Source organism: Molothrus ater, chromosome 1 (genome assembly GCF_012460135.2).
Source record: "Molothrus ater isolate BHLD 08-10-18 breed brown headed cowbird chromosome 1, BPBGC_Mater_1.1, whole genome shotgun sequence".
Lineage (NCBI taxonomy): Eukaryota > Metazoa > Chordata > Aves > Passeriformes > Icteridae > Molothrus > Molothrus ater.
The window spans coordinates 119067452-119084565 of NC_050478.2; the positions used below are offsets into that span (position 1 = coordinate 119067452).

Here is a 17114-nt window from a genome sequence, read left to right on the forward strand (position 1 = left end):
AAAATACAGAAACAAGTTATCTACTAGTCAAGTTTCCTGGTACATCACAGTGTAACATCAGCTGTTTAGTTGCTTAAAATGTCTTGTTCAGGCTAAATTTTTCAATCCTTTGTGTCTATATTCTACCTTTCTTCTGTTTTATCCTTTTTTTACTCAGTTTTGGTGTAGTGAAAACTACAATTGGAGCAATTTACCTTTTTTCTGAAACTAGGGGAAAAGTGTCATTTACCCAATGTTTTTATTACTTCAAGCAGGTTGTCAGGAAAATTGGCTGAGCCTGTAAGCACGTATGTTTTCCAGAGATTGTGTCTGGTACTTAGAGTGACTTTTCCTATCATTGTACATCTGCTGTGGGTTTTGCTGGGCTCAGTGGCTTTAGATGAGTCATAAAAGTTTCTTGTGTGTTGTCCCTAATGCTTTTGCTGGCCCAGATAGCTGGAGCTGCTTGCTTCAATGAAGGAGCATTGTGTGAGGGCAGCAGGAGTGTAAACTAGGACAAGAATCACTTTGGCTCCAAGGTCTCCTGGCAGTGAGATACAAACATGTAAAAGGAAAGGATTCTTTATTTTTACTTCTGTAGATGATGGGAAAGAAAGACTAAGCTGCTGCTCCTGCCTCTTTTAGCTGTCACCTTGGTCTGTGCGTGTGCATGGGGATTGTGACAACCAATGGCGCACGGCTGAAGCCAAGAGCACAGGGGCATGTCTGAAACCAAAAAATGTAGAAGTGTTATCTCTGCTCTCCTAAAAAAAAAAAAAAGAGGGTGGTTTTTGATGGGAAATTTAGCAAGTTTGAGGTGTTAGGTTTGGCTGAGGGTAGGGTGCCCCTGAAGAAGGGCACCTACATGTATTTATGAGTGCAAAACAATAGCATGTTCTGCTCCAGTGGCTTTGGATCTTTTTTACTGGTTATCACTTGAGAAGTTCATCATGGGGTTCCGTGGGTGATTAGAAGAAGCCTTCTTGATGCTAATGCAAGCAATTGTGAAACACCTAATCTCCTCCATAGGTTCAGGGCAGATGCCACAGAACCTCAGGACTTTGGGACAATGTCTCACTGATGAAGCCCAGCAAGAGGGTGAAAAAATTTTGAGCTAATCATCAGACAGGCTGCCTATTTTAAACAGGTTTTCTAAAGAAAGAGGCTTCAGTAAGCTGTGTTTAGCTTTTCAACCCATCAGTCCATTTAAACCAAATTTAGCAGGGCCATGAGGTACTAAAAAACGTGAAGTTTTGATTTTCATGAAAAGCAGGATCTGTTTTTGAAATGGACTAGCCCCATATTGAGGAAGGAGCTATGTTGAGGTCAGCAGGCAAGTTCCAGGCTTATCTGCACAAGCATAAATGACTGAGCAGGATACATATGGAAGAATTTGCCTGAGCAACTGCTGCTCCTTGCCTTGGCTTTATGCACAGGAGCCGTTTGTGTTTGGGAAGGGGAGGATGCAAGGAAGTAGGTCACATTCAAAGAAATAGGCTTTTTTTTTTTTTTTTTTTTTTTGTTTTCCTCTGCTCTTTGGGAAATGTCTTGTGGGAAGTGTATCCTCTGTTTCACAAGAAATGTCTGAGGCAGACAACCTGATGATGGCTAGTTATCAGAACACAAATGTCTTTGCTTATTCTCTCCTACTAAAGAACTCCTCTCACTGCAGCTATAGAAGACTTTTACTCTCAGGTTTTCATTTTATTCTGTCCCTTTAGGATGTTGCAGGTTTAGAAAGATAGTTGATATGGAATATGTAAGTTTGAAGACCTGTATTTTCTTTCCAGTCACAAACTGACGAGCTAGCCAGAGAAAACTTCAGCTTTCATCAGTGGTCTTAAAATTCTCATGGTAGTGTCCTGACATACTTCAGTCTTCAAGAAATCAGTTACCCTCTCCTAAGGTAGCTGTATACTTTTTGCTGTTTGAAATACCTACCGACTTATTTTTTATCCTTTTAATGTATCATGCAAATCTGATGGATAGAAAAACTGTATAACCTGGAGAGTTTATAGCACTTTGTTTCAGTAAACAAACAAACCAGCCAACCTAAACCCCCTCACTATCTTCAAAGAACTTCTCTGTACCTGCTCAGCACACGCTTAGCTCTGTAGGTTCGGGAGAATATCACAACTCGTATTTATAATACACACTGTAATATACATCTCGTGGGAAGGTGTGGAAGGGGAAGTTGAAATGGCTCTTTGCTGATGATAAAATCAAAACAAAAACAACTGCCGATTCCCTCGCCAGCCAGCTCGCTGGGACATTTTTATAATTCTTTTACTCTGTTGTTGGAGGACTCCAATTAGCCTCAAACTGGAGATCGCAGCTTGTGTGTGAAACAGGCAGCTGGCACGCAATCCTCCCTGAAGTTGTTTCCTTTCCTTTTTCCTGAGATTTAGCGAAGGGGGGGAAGGGGTTGGAGTCACATGGATACAAAGCTTTTGATTAATGTCCAAGTCTCTGCTGCTGCGGAGGCTTTCCAACCTCTGAGCTAGCAGGGCGAGCTGGGAACCAGTGACCGCTCGTTTCCTCCGGGCTGTGTCCCCTTCCTGACGGGAAAGGAGCGCGCTCGGGGGTGGCTCGTCGCCTGCGGACCTCGGGCGGCGGCGGAGCGGGGTGAGCGGGGGCTGCGCGGCTGGGGAGCGGCCGGAGCCGGCCCCGCGGTGTAACTTGGCGGGGTCTTTGTTGTCCTTGTCCGCAGCGCAGCGCCGGGGCGCTCGGGGGAAGGCGCCGGGCTGGGAGCACCGATCCTCCTCGCCGCACCATGACAGAAGAAAGCAAGGGGGAAGGCAAGGGGGAGAGCGGGAAGGACTTGGAGAAGCAGCTTCGCTTACGCGTGTGCGTCCTCAACGAGCTGCTGAAGACGGAGCGGGACTACGTGGGCACGCTGGAGTTCCTGGTGTCGGTGAGCGGCGGCGCCGGGGCCCGCGGCCGCTGCGCGGGGCAGGGGAGCGCCCCAGCCGGGACTGCCGGCAGGGAAAGGGCTGCACCCCAGCTTTTGCCTAAAGGGGAGGGAGAGTAACAGGTTTTGAGATAGCCGAAGAGGGGTCGTGCGTTCCTCCCTCCCCGCCTCGCCCCCCCCGTCCCCCGGCCGCGCTTTGGCACTGATGCTCTCGCGTCTCCGCGAGTGGAAGCGGATGGGCGCGATGGGTTTGGGCTCCCCCAAACCTAACGGGCTTCCGGGGCTTGTGTTCATTTTAGGATGCCGTAGGGTATTCCACTACTTGCGACAGTCTTGGAAACCCAGCGGTGCAGGGGGAGGGAGCAGGACAGAGGGGGTGCTGGTGTGCAGCAGCTGCTTGGCATTAAAGCCACATGTGGCATTCACTCCCGTCTTGTGATAGGGGGTCAGCTGGGAAGGTAGTGCGTTCTGCTGAGCTCTGTTGTGACAGTTTGAGCTTCCTTCTACATTTGATGGGATTGTTGGTGGCTGGTAATACCCTAGTTAGAAAGGCAGGAGTTCTCACTCAAAAAGCCAAAGGGACAAATTATTGCAGAACAGATGTGGCCAGTGTTTCATTCGTGCCTGATCTTGGTAGCATCACTTTAGGGCTCTGATATGATAAATATGTTCAAATCAGCTGCTTCAGATTGCAAAAGTATTCACAGTAGCCCCATCATACATTTCTCCCCTCCTGTCCCATTGAAGAGGGGAAATCCTTCCAACTGCAAACTTCCTGCCTTGCTGCCTTGAGAATTGTGGACTTTCTGCTTATTACCATGAAAGAGGAAATTCTTAAGTTGGCTGTGACAGGGAGAATAAAAGCACAGACATTGGAGTGAAATAAGATCTACAGAGTAGCTTATTTTCTCCATATGTTTATCCTCAGCAGCACCATGAAAAATGGTAAACGGTCCAATGTGTTGGGGTGGTTTGTTTTTTTTTTTAAGTTTAGGATGTATGTTTGAAAAAGAGCTTGTGTGATTATTTTACTTGCTTCTATTTAGTGGTCAGGTTTTACCTGCTTTAAAAAAAACTATTCTAGGGCGATGTTCTTCCATATTTTACCTTAACCCACAAATTTGGGTTTGCCAGAGTCTTGAATTTCAGCAAATTTGAAGAGTTTGTAATATCTTTAATATTGAATTCTAAGGTTTTAGACATAAGATATTTTAATTCAAGCAGTAAGTGCTCGAATTCTCCCAAGGATCAGAATCTGTGTTTCAAGTTCTATCCAGACACTGAATTCAGTAATAAGTCTTTTTGCAGTTTGGATCAAGATGATCTAAATAAATCATATGGAGAAAGGGAGAAGGGTTGGTGTTAAATACTTGGTTCTACATCAACTTTTCAGATTCATTAACAGTTGTGGACACGGTTCAAGTGACTGTTCAGAGATGTAAGTCCTTCACAGAGAAATGTCACATGTTCTAATTGTACCACAGTTTTATTTGAGGAAGCAACCTCTGAGTTTTTCTTTGGTCTACCTGCTAGGACTGCTGTTGAGATCAGCTGGTGGAATTGTGAGGGCCACTGGACTAGGGCCAGTATGGAGACCATGACATTGATTTTATGTAAGCCATCAAAACCATCACTGAGTGAGTGGTTTATGTTCCAGCCAAAGTTAACAGTTGGACTTCCAGGTCATCTCAGTGTCGTCAGTGGAGCTCATTGAGGTGGAAACCACCTTTCCTTTATGACTGAGATGCTGAAGCCAGTTATAGTTTCTCTGAGAGTTTGCTCTGAGTATCTGCAGTTTTCGCTGTAGTTAATAGGAAATAGGGTATTCACTTAGATAAATGAAAAACACCCTGTGCATGGCTGGAGAATGAAGAGGTTATAAGGAGGAAGTGACTTGCTGGTCTGTGTCAACCTGGGAAATGCTTTGCTGGTTTCCCTACACTGGAAACATACCTACTATATGCTAGATTTATTTAGGTTCTTTTGTTTATGTTGTAATGAAGGACTATTGCTCAGAACAGATTTCTGGTTGGTTATTTAAAGTCTTTTTTCCCTCCTACTCTGTGATTGCTCATCCTCCGCTTATCAGGGTAGTGAGAAGTAGCTTGGCTTGTATGTTCTTTCAAAATTCTGTAACACTGTAAGGTGCAAAGCAGAAGATTTGATATACATGTAACTTTATTAGACAGAAGTAGCTGAGTAGTCATTCCCATGTGAATTCATTCACCTCTTCTTTTTTGGCTTTATGCTGTGTAAATACATTATATTGTTTTACATCTGCACTCATCACAAAACAAATCTCACTGAAAAGGTCTGGTTGTATTAATATTATTCTTTTGTGTCTCCTGAATCTTCCAGTAATAAACTGTAGTAGTATTGAGATTTCAGTGATACAGAGCAATAAGAATTTTGGGCCAATTGCAGTGGGATCTGTAAACATATGTGAGGTGGATAAACTTAAGTCACCCAGTAGTTGTAGCAATGTTGGAAGGAGGAGGCATGCACAGGAAATTATGAATAAATATACTTTTCCTTCAGATGTTTCATTGTAACATTTAGAGTGTCATTGCAATACCAGAGTTTTTGTCCCTTCTAGCATTTCTTAAAAGTAACAAGTGATGGAAGAATTTACTTAAGACACTAAAAGACCTTTTAAAACTATATCTGTAGACAGAGGTTTTTATTTTTATTAAGCTACAATATTAAGTTTCTGTTATGAACAATTGATACTTTATTGGCTAAATTAGCAATTGGACTTTTTCTGCTTTTGGATGTTCTTGCTGGTGATCGTGCCACTTTCCTGTGGCAAAATCTTTGCTTTCCAATGAAAGAGAAGGTTTACTTGCAAGAAGAGAGGAAAATCTTTCTTTCTTATCAAAATGCATGTTCTGGAAGGACAAAAAGTAACACTTGGTGGATATTTGCACTGTCTAAAATAATTACATGTCATCCAACTGTGTGACTGAATAATTAATAATTACCTTGAGTACTTATGGTAAAGATGCTTTAAAAAAAAGTTTTGACATTATCAATATGTACCTTATCTCCTTCATTTTTTATGGCAAATGTCTGTATTTACTGTGATCTGTGTAAACATAAGGAAAATTTCCTATGTTGTCCTTTAAGCACAATTAGTCTGGAGAAAAGGAGACTGAGGGAAAGCTTTATTACTCTTTACGAGTACCTGAAAGGAAGCTGTAGTGAGGTAAGAATCAGTCTTTTTTCCCCAGCTGACAAGTGCCAGGACAAGAGGAAATGGCCCCAGGCAATGCTAGGGGAGGTGTGGATTGGGTATTAGGAAAAACTGATTCACTGGATGGGTGTTCAGGCATTGGAATAGGCTGCCCAGGGAAGTGGTGGAATCGCCATCCCTGGAGATGCTCAAAAAACATTCAGATGTGGCACCTGGGGACATGGTTTAGTGGAGAACATGGCAGTGGCTGGGTTACTGGTTGAACCTGGTGATCTTGGAGTTCTTTTCCAACATTAACGATTCTATTCTATGACTAGCTAACTGGAGCAAAACTGCATAAACTTTTCTGAGATTCCTTGGTCTGTGATTTTATGCTGGGGAACATATGATTTTTAATGAGAGTTTTAAAAAAATAGTTGGGTTTTTTTGTCATTTGCAGAATGTTTTCATGAGGGGTTTCATTTACTGTGTAATCAGGGTACACACTTAAATCCTCAACAAAGCAGTAGTAAAGAGACCAGTAAAACTGTGGGCAGAAGTTGATGAGACATTAAAAAATATTTAATAGTAAGGAGTTGCTAAAAAGTGGCTAGTTTAATTTGTCACCTTATTACTTGATAGAAGGCTTAGTTTTTATGTTTGTGATTTACACTAATTGACTGGCCACTAAGGTAAACCAGGCCATAAAGAATTTTAGGATGCATGTACATATATGCATATACACATTTAAAATGTACATGTATATTTTTTGGAAAGAAACTTTATTTTGAAATAGAAATTGGAAATGTAATTGATCTGCTACACTTGGTACTTCAGGGGATATCCATGGAGTAGAGTTTAATTTCCTATGGCAGCAATTGTTTCTCTGGCACAGTTTTGTGTTCTGACAAATTTGACGTTGATGGGAATAGAAGCAGATGTTGGCACTCCTGAAAGCCTTCCCCACGGCCTCAGCTGGGGTGGCTAGTTAGGTCTTGAAGCAGCTGGGGCAAAAAAACAAAGCTAGTTTATTATGTGGAGTACAGTATGGTTTACAGAATCTCTCAGTGAATATATATATGTTTCTGCCAGTTAACTCCCAAGTATCAGTTTGATTTTATTACAACCTACTGTACTATCTTCTGCTTGCACTAAAGTGAAAAAATGGTTAGTTTTCTTTAAATGTGCCCTGTTAAGGGAAGCTGAATCCTTGCTTTTCAATTGATATAAAGAGATATTGTTTATAAGGTTTGTTGTGCAGCCTTTTCAATGTCTGTGTGACTCCTCGGCTTCTGTGTTCCCCTGCTGAACATTCCCTGTCTCTTGGCTCAATATTTCTCTGACTTTTGAGCAGACTAATTATTTGGAGAAGTCATTACAGTAATTGAGACTTCAGGTAACCTTTATAGTTAAATTCAGTGTTACTAACCCTGGCTGGCAATAGAGGATTTATGTCCTGGATGAAAGATACTCAAATAGTTATACTATATAATAAAGTTAGGTGTTGGGCTTTCCACAAAAAAGAACAACTTAGAAGTGATATTTTATGGCTGTGGTTTGATACAAAAACAGTGTGTCTGTGTGTGTTGTTTTTGTGTGCATGTGTGTATATATCACAGAATACCTTAAATTGGAAGGATCCCATAAGGATCATCTGGTCCCACTCACTGAATATGTTATATGTATATCTCAATTACAGTGATGATTAGTGGCTTCATAGTGCTTTTCATAATTGCATTTATATTTTATAAAAGGGATTTAAATGAATGGAAGGGAAGGGTTTTAGCTGGCTGCATTTTTTGATAAGGTTATGTGATTTCCTTTCTCTTCAGGAAAAGAAAAACAACATTCTATGGCTACTTCATCATAAAAAGTCAAAAGGAAGTGCAAACACAATTACCATAGAAAGTCAATATCTTTTCCATTCACTTCCAATTTCTGTTTTTAACTTGCTGAAGTGTTAACAAAAAATGTGAGTGTGGCATTCTATTTTTATTTGACTTTGCTTGTCTGTATCCATGGCACCACCTGTGGTCCCTATCAGAGTAAGGGTAACTGCTTAAAAGCTGTTTATTTCTTTGTAACACCTGCCCCAAGGTGGAACACTCTGCTGTATGGAGTGGATTAGCAAGAAAGATTTTTTTTCATGTGAGTGTCTTTACTAGGTGAGCGCAGAATTCATGCAATGGAGGACAATGGCAAAAAGCAGAGTTTTTTTTCTGAAGAATTTTTGAGTATGTATCTTATCTTGTTTGGAATTGGAGGGATTTATGCTAGACAATGACAAATGTTTCATACTTTTCAATGTATTTCCTCTTACTGCTCTCAGATGCACTTAGATTATATTGTGAAAAACTCTTCTTTGGGAAGAAAGGTGGTTTGTTGAGCTGTTCAGTGAAAAGTTTAGAATACTGAAAGGAGAAATCATTGTTCCATAGCATTTAAGAAACTTATCTGTTCTTAAGACTTATTGTAGATTAAGACTTAATCTTTTGAAGCCTATAATATGCTTAGAAATGTTGTACAACTTCATGATTTATCTGTATTTATAAATAATACTTGCAGTGTTCCACTTATTTCTTTGCTCTGCCTTACAGCTCAGTCCTAACTCTCCTGGCACATGTATTTCACAAATTTATAGTGTGAGTTGCTAATTTAGAAGAGGCTACTTGAGGGGGACCATCCATCAAAACACCCAGGTTTAAGTTCTTCCATGCAGCCTAATGCTGTTGAATAGTATGCTGTTTGCAGTGATTTCACGTAGGGGGATAGAATATAAGGAAATAAAGGTAGAATGGAAAGTAATCTTAGCCCCTAAAGAGTTGCAGCTGGGTTAATTACTAAAGATTAGGAGCAGGCCTGACTTTAACAAGCCACAGCTGTAGCCAATCAGGAGAGTGTTATAAAGGAGTGGATTGGATGGCTGAGGGGAACTGGAGTCAGCTGGCTGCTGTGAGGACAAGGAGGAGTCAGTGCCTGGAGGAGCTGCCTGTGAGAAACGTCAAGGAGGTATGAAACTCTTGCACTAAGGAGATGACAATGTGAAACCTTTGCAATATAATGACAACAATTTCCAATATTTATGGAGATATATTTTTAAACCCCCTTTTGTAGTAATTTTGTCACCATTTTATGAACACCAAGCTTAAAAACCAGGCATCCCTAGGTTGGTTTGTATTTATTTGGTAAGATTAGCATGAAGAGCAATTTTGTCAATTAGACAAAGTTAAAGTCATTGTAACTTTTCAATTTCTCACATGTATTACAACATGTGAGAAATTGAAAAGTTCTTTACATGGGAAACTGAAAGGAGCTGTCCTTTGGCCAAAATAAATCCAAGCTGGCTGTAGTTGACCTAAGATACTGGTTGGAATGATTTGCTAATCTGCAGAAGGCTATAACTGTGTATCTCTAAGTAAAGTATATGTCCCTGTTTGGAAAGGAATTGGATTTCCCATGAATGAAATACAGGCTTGAGCAAGGTAGTGAATTTTATTTAAGACTTTACCTTTTTATACGAGTGTCTTGAAGAACTTCTTGTACTCACATACTCATGCATAATCTTTTTCAGAAATTTTATCTAACTGTTTTTGCTTTAGGACTCAACTATGTGTATATTGATTCAGTTTTTTGTTTGGGATTGAGCAGGGTTGTCTCTGTCTTTGGTGAACATGTGAGTTGGTGTGGGATTGGCTACTCAGGAGGCAGGAAAGAATGGAGATAGCAAAGTGGAGTCACCACTCCTGGAGGTGTTCAAGACGTGTCTGAATCTGGTGCTGGGTGAGCACCAGATTTAGTGATAGTGTTTTAGTGGCAGAGTCCTGTTCCTGGGATGGAATGACCTGTTCACCTGTACAGGCTGGGGGCTAGAAAGCAGCTTTACAGAGGTTACTCTGGGAGTACTTCTGAGCAAGAACTGGAATAGGAATCAGCATTGTACCCTTTCAGTGCAGAAAAGAATCAGCATCCTGGGACTGTTCTAGCGAGGGTGTTGGTGAAGGGAGGTGACTCTTTACCCTCTGCTCTACATCTGTGAGGCTTCTGAGAGTCAAATTTTTGGCTCCCTAATTGAGGAAATTGTTTTACCTACTGACACAAGTCTGGTGCTGACCAGCAAGGTGAGGAGGGGCCAGGACCATATTGCTGCAAAGAGCCTGAGGGAGCAAGGGGTCTTTGGCCTTGAGAAGGTTAGGTGGAATTTTTATTGTTGTCCCCAACTTCCCTGATGGCTAGATGTGGGCAAGATGCAGCCACATTCCTTTCAGAAGTGCACAGTGGAAGAAGGGGAGGCCATGGAAGATAGGAACTCCAACGTGGTGTGAAGGGAAAAAATATTGCTTACAATAAAACTGGTCAAAAAATGGTATAAGTTGCTCAGAGGCTTTTTTAAATTTTTCCTTAAAGGTCATCTAGGCAAGATTGGACTACCTGTTCTAGTTGACACTGCTCTGTTCAAGCAATTGGGCTAGATGACCTCCTTTCCAACCTCCATGAGTCATCACTTTGCAATTTACTGCTATGACAGAAAAAAGGCTGACTGCCTTGAAGTTTCAGCCAGTTTCAGGAGAACAGAATTTTCAGGGTTGCATCTCTATTTCCTTTATTTGCAGTGCAAATGCAGTGCAGATAGCCAGGCTGTACTGTTCAGCAAGCAATTATTCAAAATTTAAGAGAAAACTCAGGTACATAGTTTTGGGTTTCTAAAAAAAATTTCAACTGTATAATTTTTGCTCAGAAAACAGATTATCTGGCTCTTTTGTACTATTTTTCTATTCAGAGATGTCTTAGTGCATTGCTTTCATTAATAAATCAAACCTGTGTAGCTCTACGAATGGCAAACTTAGATCTTGATTTTTGGCTCCCTGTGGAAGTTTGTGCCAGAACCAGAAATGTAATCTGATGTCTTGATTCCCAGTTCACCACTCTGACAGCGAAGCAACTCTTTCCCTTCATATATAATTGATGCTAAAAGAATGGTTGTCTACTTAAAATGTCTGAGAAGCTGCAAGGACAACTGTTCAAAGCCAGCTCCATTTTGTGCAAGCTTGATTGCTCCTGGGATTGTATCATAGGCTGCTCACAAATGAGTTTATCCCATTGTAGGGACAGAACTGAGAAATTAGGGGTTGGTTGACACTTATTTTAGACCCCATGAGACCTCCAGATTGTCCATTGTGCTTTTGGCAGTCTGGCTGCCGAGTCATCTGGCATGAGCTTTCGAGTTCAAAGCTGAAGAACATGAAGGGAATGTGTAGGAGAAACAGATAGAACGGAAGTGAGTACTGGAAAAAACAGTAATACATTGCAGTAAGGTGACTTTGTTTATTTCAGTGTAATTTGTATGATGCAGGCCCCTTAACAAATTGATAATATCTTGATGAGTGAAGCAGACTAAATATCTAATCCTTGACATTCCTAGGGAAGTTTTATATGAATTCTCACTTCAAAATGACATTTCTCTGTGGCTGTTGATACTTGTGTCTGAATTTTAAATATATTACATGTTTTTAAAATTTATTATACGGCATGTTTACCTTCTATATGTATTTTTGCCTATTATAATAACTAGAACAAGTGACCAGTATCAATTAATATGATGGTGAATTTACATTAAAACCGTATTTCATAATTTGATCTCTGAAGTAAATTTTTAATTTTCTAAGGCTGTTTAAAAGGAGTCATTCCTAGAGTGAGGGATGAATGTGTTCCTACGTGTTGACTTAACAATCCCAGTCTCTTTATGTCTAAATCAAATATATTGTGACAGAGTGATTGATGTCTGGGATGCTACGAATTTGTGCAACAAGGCTGGAAAAACGCTTCATTTTATTTCTTAGTATGTGCTAAGTTACTCCATATCCTTATAGTCTTTGGGTAAGGTATCTGTATTCCTAGAAGAAATAGCATACAATTGAATGCTTTTTGAATGACAATATCCTCTGACTGTGTAGTGTGAGTGTGGTCTTTGCTCTAAGAGTCACAGAGGCATTTGAGACTTAAACAGACGTGGCAGCACCTGAAGCTCTGCAGGGCACAAGCACCACTTTCCTTAAAAAGATACCACAGCCTGACCATGTAGAGGGGAAAAAAAGTGGCACACACCTGTAGAGTTAGTGTTGTGTCACTTGTAAAATGTTTGTGGCTGAATAGTTGGTATTTATCATTTTGTTGTCTGGGAGGGAGAACTATTTTGCAGAAGCCATAGGAAGCAGGAAGGCAATAAATAAGTCCCGATTCAAAGAACGCCTTTGTAAAAATGACCAGCCTACATTTATAATGAGAGCTGCTTCCTTCCTTCTAGTGTCTGTTGGTTTTTGTTCATAAAAGGTATGGTAAAATACTACTTAAAAATGAACTTGCAGAATATGATAATGACCTAAAATGAGATGGGCTGGAAGGAACCCGTGAATTGCTGTGACAGATTTAAGAAAAGGTCTAGCCTGCTGCCCTGATTCTGGCCAGGACAGGGTTAATTTTTGCAGCAGACAGGAGGGGGCATGGCTAGGACATGGAGGTTATTCTGTGCCCTCTCAAATCATCAGTGGGAGAGGGGAAAAGGGAATCTCTTGGGGATAAAGGGATCCATTCTGGTCAGGGTAGCCTGGTGGAGATGATGGTCAGGTACTACTGTTTCCGTCTGAATTGTTCACCTCTTTCTTGTGCCCTCTGCCATTAGTGATGTTCCTGTTACTGTTAATTTTCTTATCTCATTGCTGTTTCCAGTACATTGTTCTTATCTCAACCTGTGTTCTTTACCTTTTGTGCCTCAAATTTTCTTCTCCAGCCCACCACAAGGGGAGAGGGGGATCGGGGGCTGAGTGAATCAGTGATGTGTGGTTTCAGTGGAAGCACTAAACTGAGGAATACCATTACTAAACTATACCACACAGTAGGTTTTTTTGGTATTTTTTTGGTAATAGTAAGTAGTAGGATTACTTATGGAGTCTGTGCTTCATGACTGGGGGCTGTCCACTCTGAAGAGTGTAGATGTAGTACCTTGTTGCAAACTAAGTAATTTCTGAGTTTGATTACTTTATTTTTCTATTTGTGTATTTTTTTGGCATCTGTAACTTCCAAATGTGCATCCCATAAAAGAATTCCTTTTGTGCATTTTAAATATCCTGTCTCAAAAATGTGCTAAGTACTTACATCACTATTTTTCTTATTGGAAATCTATTTATTCTTTTTATGAAACCCCTTTCATACTTTCCATCATCTTTCAAATTCCTTTGTGATGAATTCTCCTGGTGTCAGTATCCTTGATCTTCTGCCTAATTTCGTTCTAAGTGTTTGCGGTTTTCAGAGGGCAAAAACTAACATCCCCAAATGTGTGTGATAGATGTTTGAGGTACTGAATTATGAGGTACTGAATTATGACAAGAAAAGTCATACTTGTCATTATAACATCTTCCTTGACTGAAAGGTGTTAGAATTCTGTTCATCCTTCTGCAATGTGTAATTAGCACCTTACTTAGGCCCTTTTTTTACCTCTTTACTTACCTTTGAATTTCAAAAGTGGTATTTTTAGAGATTGGGCAAGGTTCTTGACCTATGACTTGCAGCTCCCATTTGCTTTTTCTTACAATTCTGTTTTGCTGTGTGAATGGGAAAAGATCTAGAAAGAGATCTCAGTGAAGGATTAAGTAGCGAACCAGGAATAAATAGGAACAGTAAGAGTTATGAGATTACATTTCTGTGCTCTGGAAATTGGAAGGAGAAAATATAAAGGAAAAATACACTAGTAAGGTTGAGAAGGAAGAGAAAGGGTTACTGAAATTAGTTCTAAAAATGAAAACTTGCACAAAAATCCCCTTTGAAACATGGCAAGTTTGTGATGTGATTTCCTCATACTGTAGTATGTGTGTGAATAAGGCAGGCATCACTGGCTTTTGCAGTGTCAAATTAGATGCTGCTCATGGTCCCAGAAGTTAACTATGTTATTGGATGTTTGCTGTGAGTGGGGAGCTGCACGAGACATCTTCAAATACAGTCAGCTTGAGCTGTGAAAATACCATTATCTTTGAATTTGGTTATTGTGTGCTAATTTGCTTTTATGATAAAATATGAAATTTCAATAATTATCAAGAGATAATTGAAAGTTTTTTTATTGGCAAGAGCAGTATGTGAGCTGTCTTTAGTTGATCCCTTTTATCAGTAAAAGGGACCCCCAGGTTTTTGGAAGGGTGTGACTGATTGAACATTTCAAAAGTGCTAAATTGTAAATTACTTCCATAATCTTAGAAATATCTTTGGCAGAGCTGAGATCTTTCTGTGGCCTAGAGTTACAGTGGTGACATATTAAGTAGAAGGATTGTATCTGTTGTTTTCTCTAAGTGGAAAGGTTCATTTTCTATTAAGATGTTGGTCTTGTAGTTCAGTTACACAGAATAACACATAAACACCATTAATAATAATACTGAAAATAATGAATAGAAATTACTAAATTAATTGGTTGTAGACCACATTTAAATATCTTGTAATGTACCTGTAAGGATTCTTTATGTGGGCAGGTGCAGAAGAGTGAAGAGCTGATAGCAGTAACTTTTTATTTACTTAAGGGTTCATTTATCTCTTTGACACTGCATGAGATCCTGTTTATTAAGAATAATGCCTGGAAGTTGGCAGTTATATTCCGTATGAGTGTGTTAATTTCTTCCCATATGCTACAAGGTTGTCCTCCCAGGAAATAAAGGGACTTTTTCCCATGTTTAGTTGTACTGAACTGTTACAATTGTCAGACTGGACAGAAACAATGGGAAGGAAAGTTTCCTGTTTTCTGCAGATATTGAAGTGGTCTTCGACCCTTACCAAGGAAGATCTTCATTCTCACTGGGGCTACACAGAGAACTGATTGTCATTACTCTATGAAGATGCTGTCATCTCTCTTGAAACAGTGTTTCCCTCTTAAATGTTTTAAGGCAATTTACGGTCCGTTCTATCCGTCTCAATTACATCTCAGTATTTGCGCTTAGAAGTAGCAAATTGACAGCAGGGAATGCTTCAAGTTGCCTCTTTATAAACACTCAGATATATTATGCTGTGTTTAGAATAGTTTTAGATAGGTGATGAAATAAAGCTTGGGACTGACTGATACCCTCAAAAGACAAGCAGAGCAGAATATAAATTTAGTAGACTTGGAAGCTTTTCACAATAGGAAGGATTTGAACTACAAAAGGGAAACATGCTTTGTTTTTAGTCTGCTCTGCCAGCACAAAATTGGGGAAGGCTGGTAAATCAGCATCTTGGCAAATACTCTGATGATATTTTCATGTGAAGGTAAATTATGCTGATACTGCTACAATATAAACTCTGGTTTTACATAGGTAGGGAAAGACACAGACTCTGACTGGCCCTCCAAAAATACTGTGAAAATCTTTTTAGGCATTTTCAGCCTTTAAGTTCCAAAGAGATTGCATGTCTTTAAATTTCACATATTTGTGTTATAGAACATTCCCACGAGTTGTGGGAGATGACCATCAGCTATGATTAAAGATTATTTTAAATGGAATACATGAAGATAAATTTGAAGAGGAGCTGTACTACTGGTAGAATTACTTCATAATTTCATTCAGACGACCAACTTCTTTCAAGTTAAAAAAAATTTTTTTAGAAAGTAAAATTGGGCTTTATTGTTAGAGTAGTTTATCATCTGTTATACTATAAATTTTTAAGTAATTAAGTTGACTAGTTAAAACTCAATCTCATTAAGTTTGAATATAGTAATGCACTTTTCAACACATACAATCCAGTAAAACATAGATTTTCCAAATTAATTTGCAGGGTACTTCTTCACTGAGAAATATTTTTGATTCCTTCACACGCTTTGAGTCTGAGTCAAAATTTTCTGGTGAATTGGTTAACAAAGATTCTCTTGTTTCTCTGTCAAATTTATTTGGTATACAAATGCCACTTTAAAATGGTTATCAATGCTGTATTGCATAAAATACTCTGTTGTCCTGATATTTAAACAGTTTTTATGTAGATTACTATGCAGTATTTGTGAGCAAGTGATGCTGGAAGTTGCTGTATCATGAAGGATAAAAAAATGAAGGACCAACTGAAGTTTATTTGGGCATCCTCTGAGAAATGTGTACTGGAAATACACTGGATTAATGAGTTTTCATCTCTATTACAGCAGCATCCAGCACAGAAAGTAACAATTTTTGCACTTGCAGATTTTGCTAATAAAAAAATCTTGGTGTTTGGACCAAATGAGATATTCTTATTACAGTAAAAAAAAAAAAAAAAAAAAAAAATTACCACCATGACAGCTATTATACATTTGCATATTGCATATCTTTGTAATGAAAAATTCCCCGTATTTACTTGCCAAGGGCAATTTGGCTTTTGACTGCAAGAACTGTTAGATGTAAAACAGGGCTTTGGCAAAATGTTATTTTGTGTCTAAAATGTTTGTTCTTTGTATGCTGTTGTCTTTCTTAATGTACCATGGCAGTAAAGGCTGTAATGGCTATTCCAGTCCTTTTCCTGTTGTTTTCCAGCCACCAAACAACTCTGGGATAATACAATGCTTTGACTTTCCTATTTTGACTTTTTCCTATTTATTTCTAAAACTTTTAATTTCACTTCTTATTAAAAAATTGAAATTAAAAAAAAAAAACCTTTTCATTAATTTTTAATAAGAGTAAATGTTTCTCGTATTCTGACTAGTGGTAACAAATAAAGCATTTACTACAGTTATGCCACAGACTTTGAAAAGGAATTTACCAGTATATCAGAGCAATTCTTGTTGCTGACCCTTTACTCTTCCATTTCTGCAAATTTATTTACTTGGTTTTGTCTTGCAGGAGATGATGAATGGTTATTGGTAGATAACTGGACTTGAGATAGGTGCAACATTCAATGTCAATAGGGCAGCTGTAGCCTTACTGTGCACTACAGATGGGAAACAAATATTAGCATATTAAATATCCTTATTGCAGTATCAAGTTTTGTACAGTGAAAGATTTGAGGTATTTTTTTTTTGTGGTTAATGAAAAATGTACATGAACTGCAGATTTTCCACATGCAACCAAATTCCACTTCTCAGGT

At 39.2% G+C, this 17114-nt stretch overlaps 1 protein-coding gene across 3 annotated transcripts in view; it reads left to right on the forward strand.

Annotated features, from left to right (window-relative positions):
* Nucleotides 1–2511: 2511 nt before the first annotated feature.
* Nucleotides 2512–17114, forward strand: part of PREX2 (phosphatidylinositol-3,4,5-trisphosphate dependent Rac exchange factor 2) — a 171691-nt gene continuing 157088 nt past the window's right edge. For 2 of the 3 annotated variants that reach the window (XM_036400614.2, XM_054514457.1), the window contains exons 1-2: nt 2512–2604; nt 2690–2893. In XM_036400614.2, the coding sequence (XP_036256507.1) occupies nt 2753–2893 (141 nt within the window). In that variant the 5' untranslated portion in view covers nt 2512–2604; nt 2690–2752. Of the gene's footprint in view, nt 2605–2646; nt 2894–17114 lie in introns of those variants that run through there. The other variant, XM_036400606.2, reaches the window with a different exon arrangement.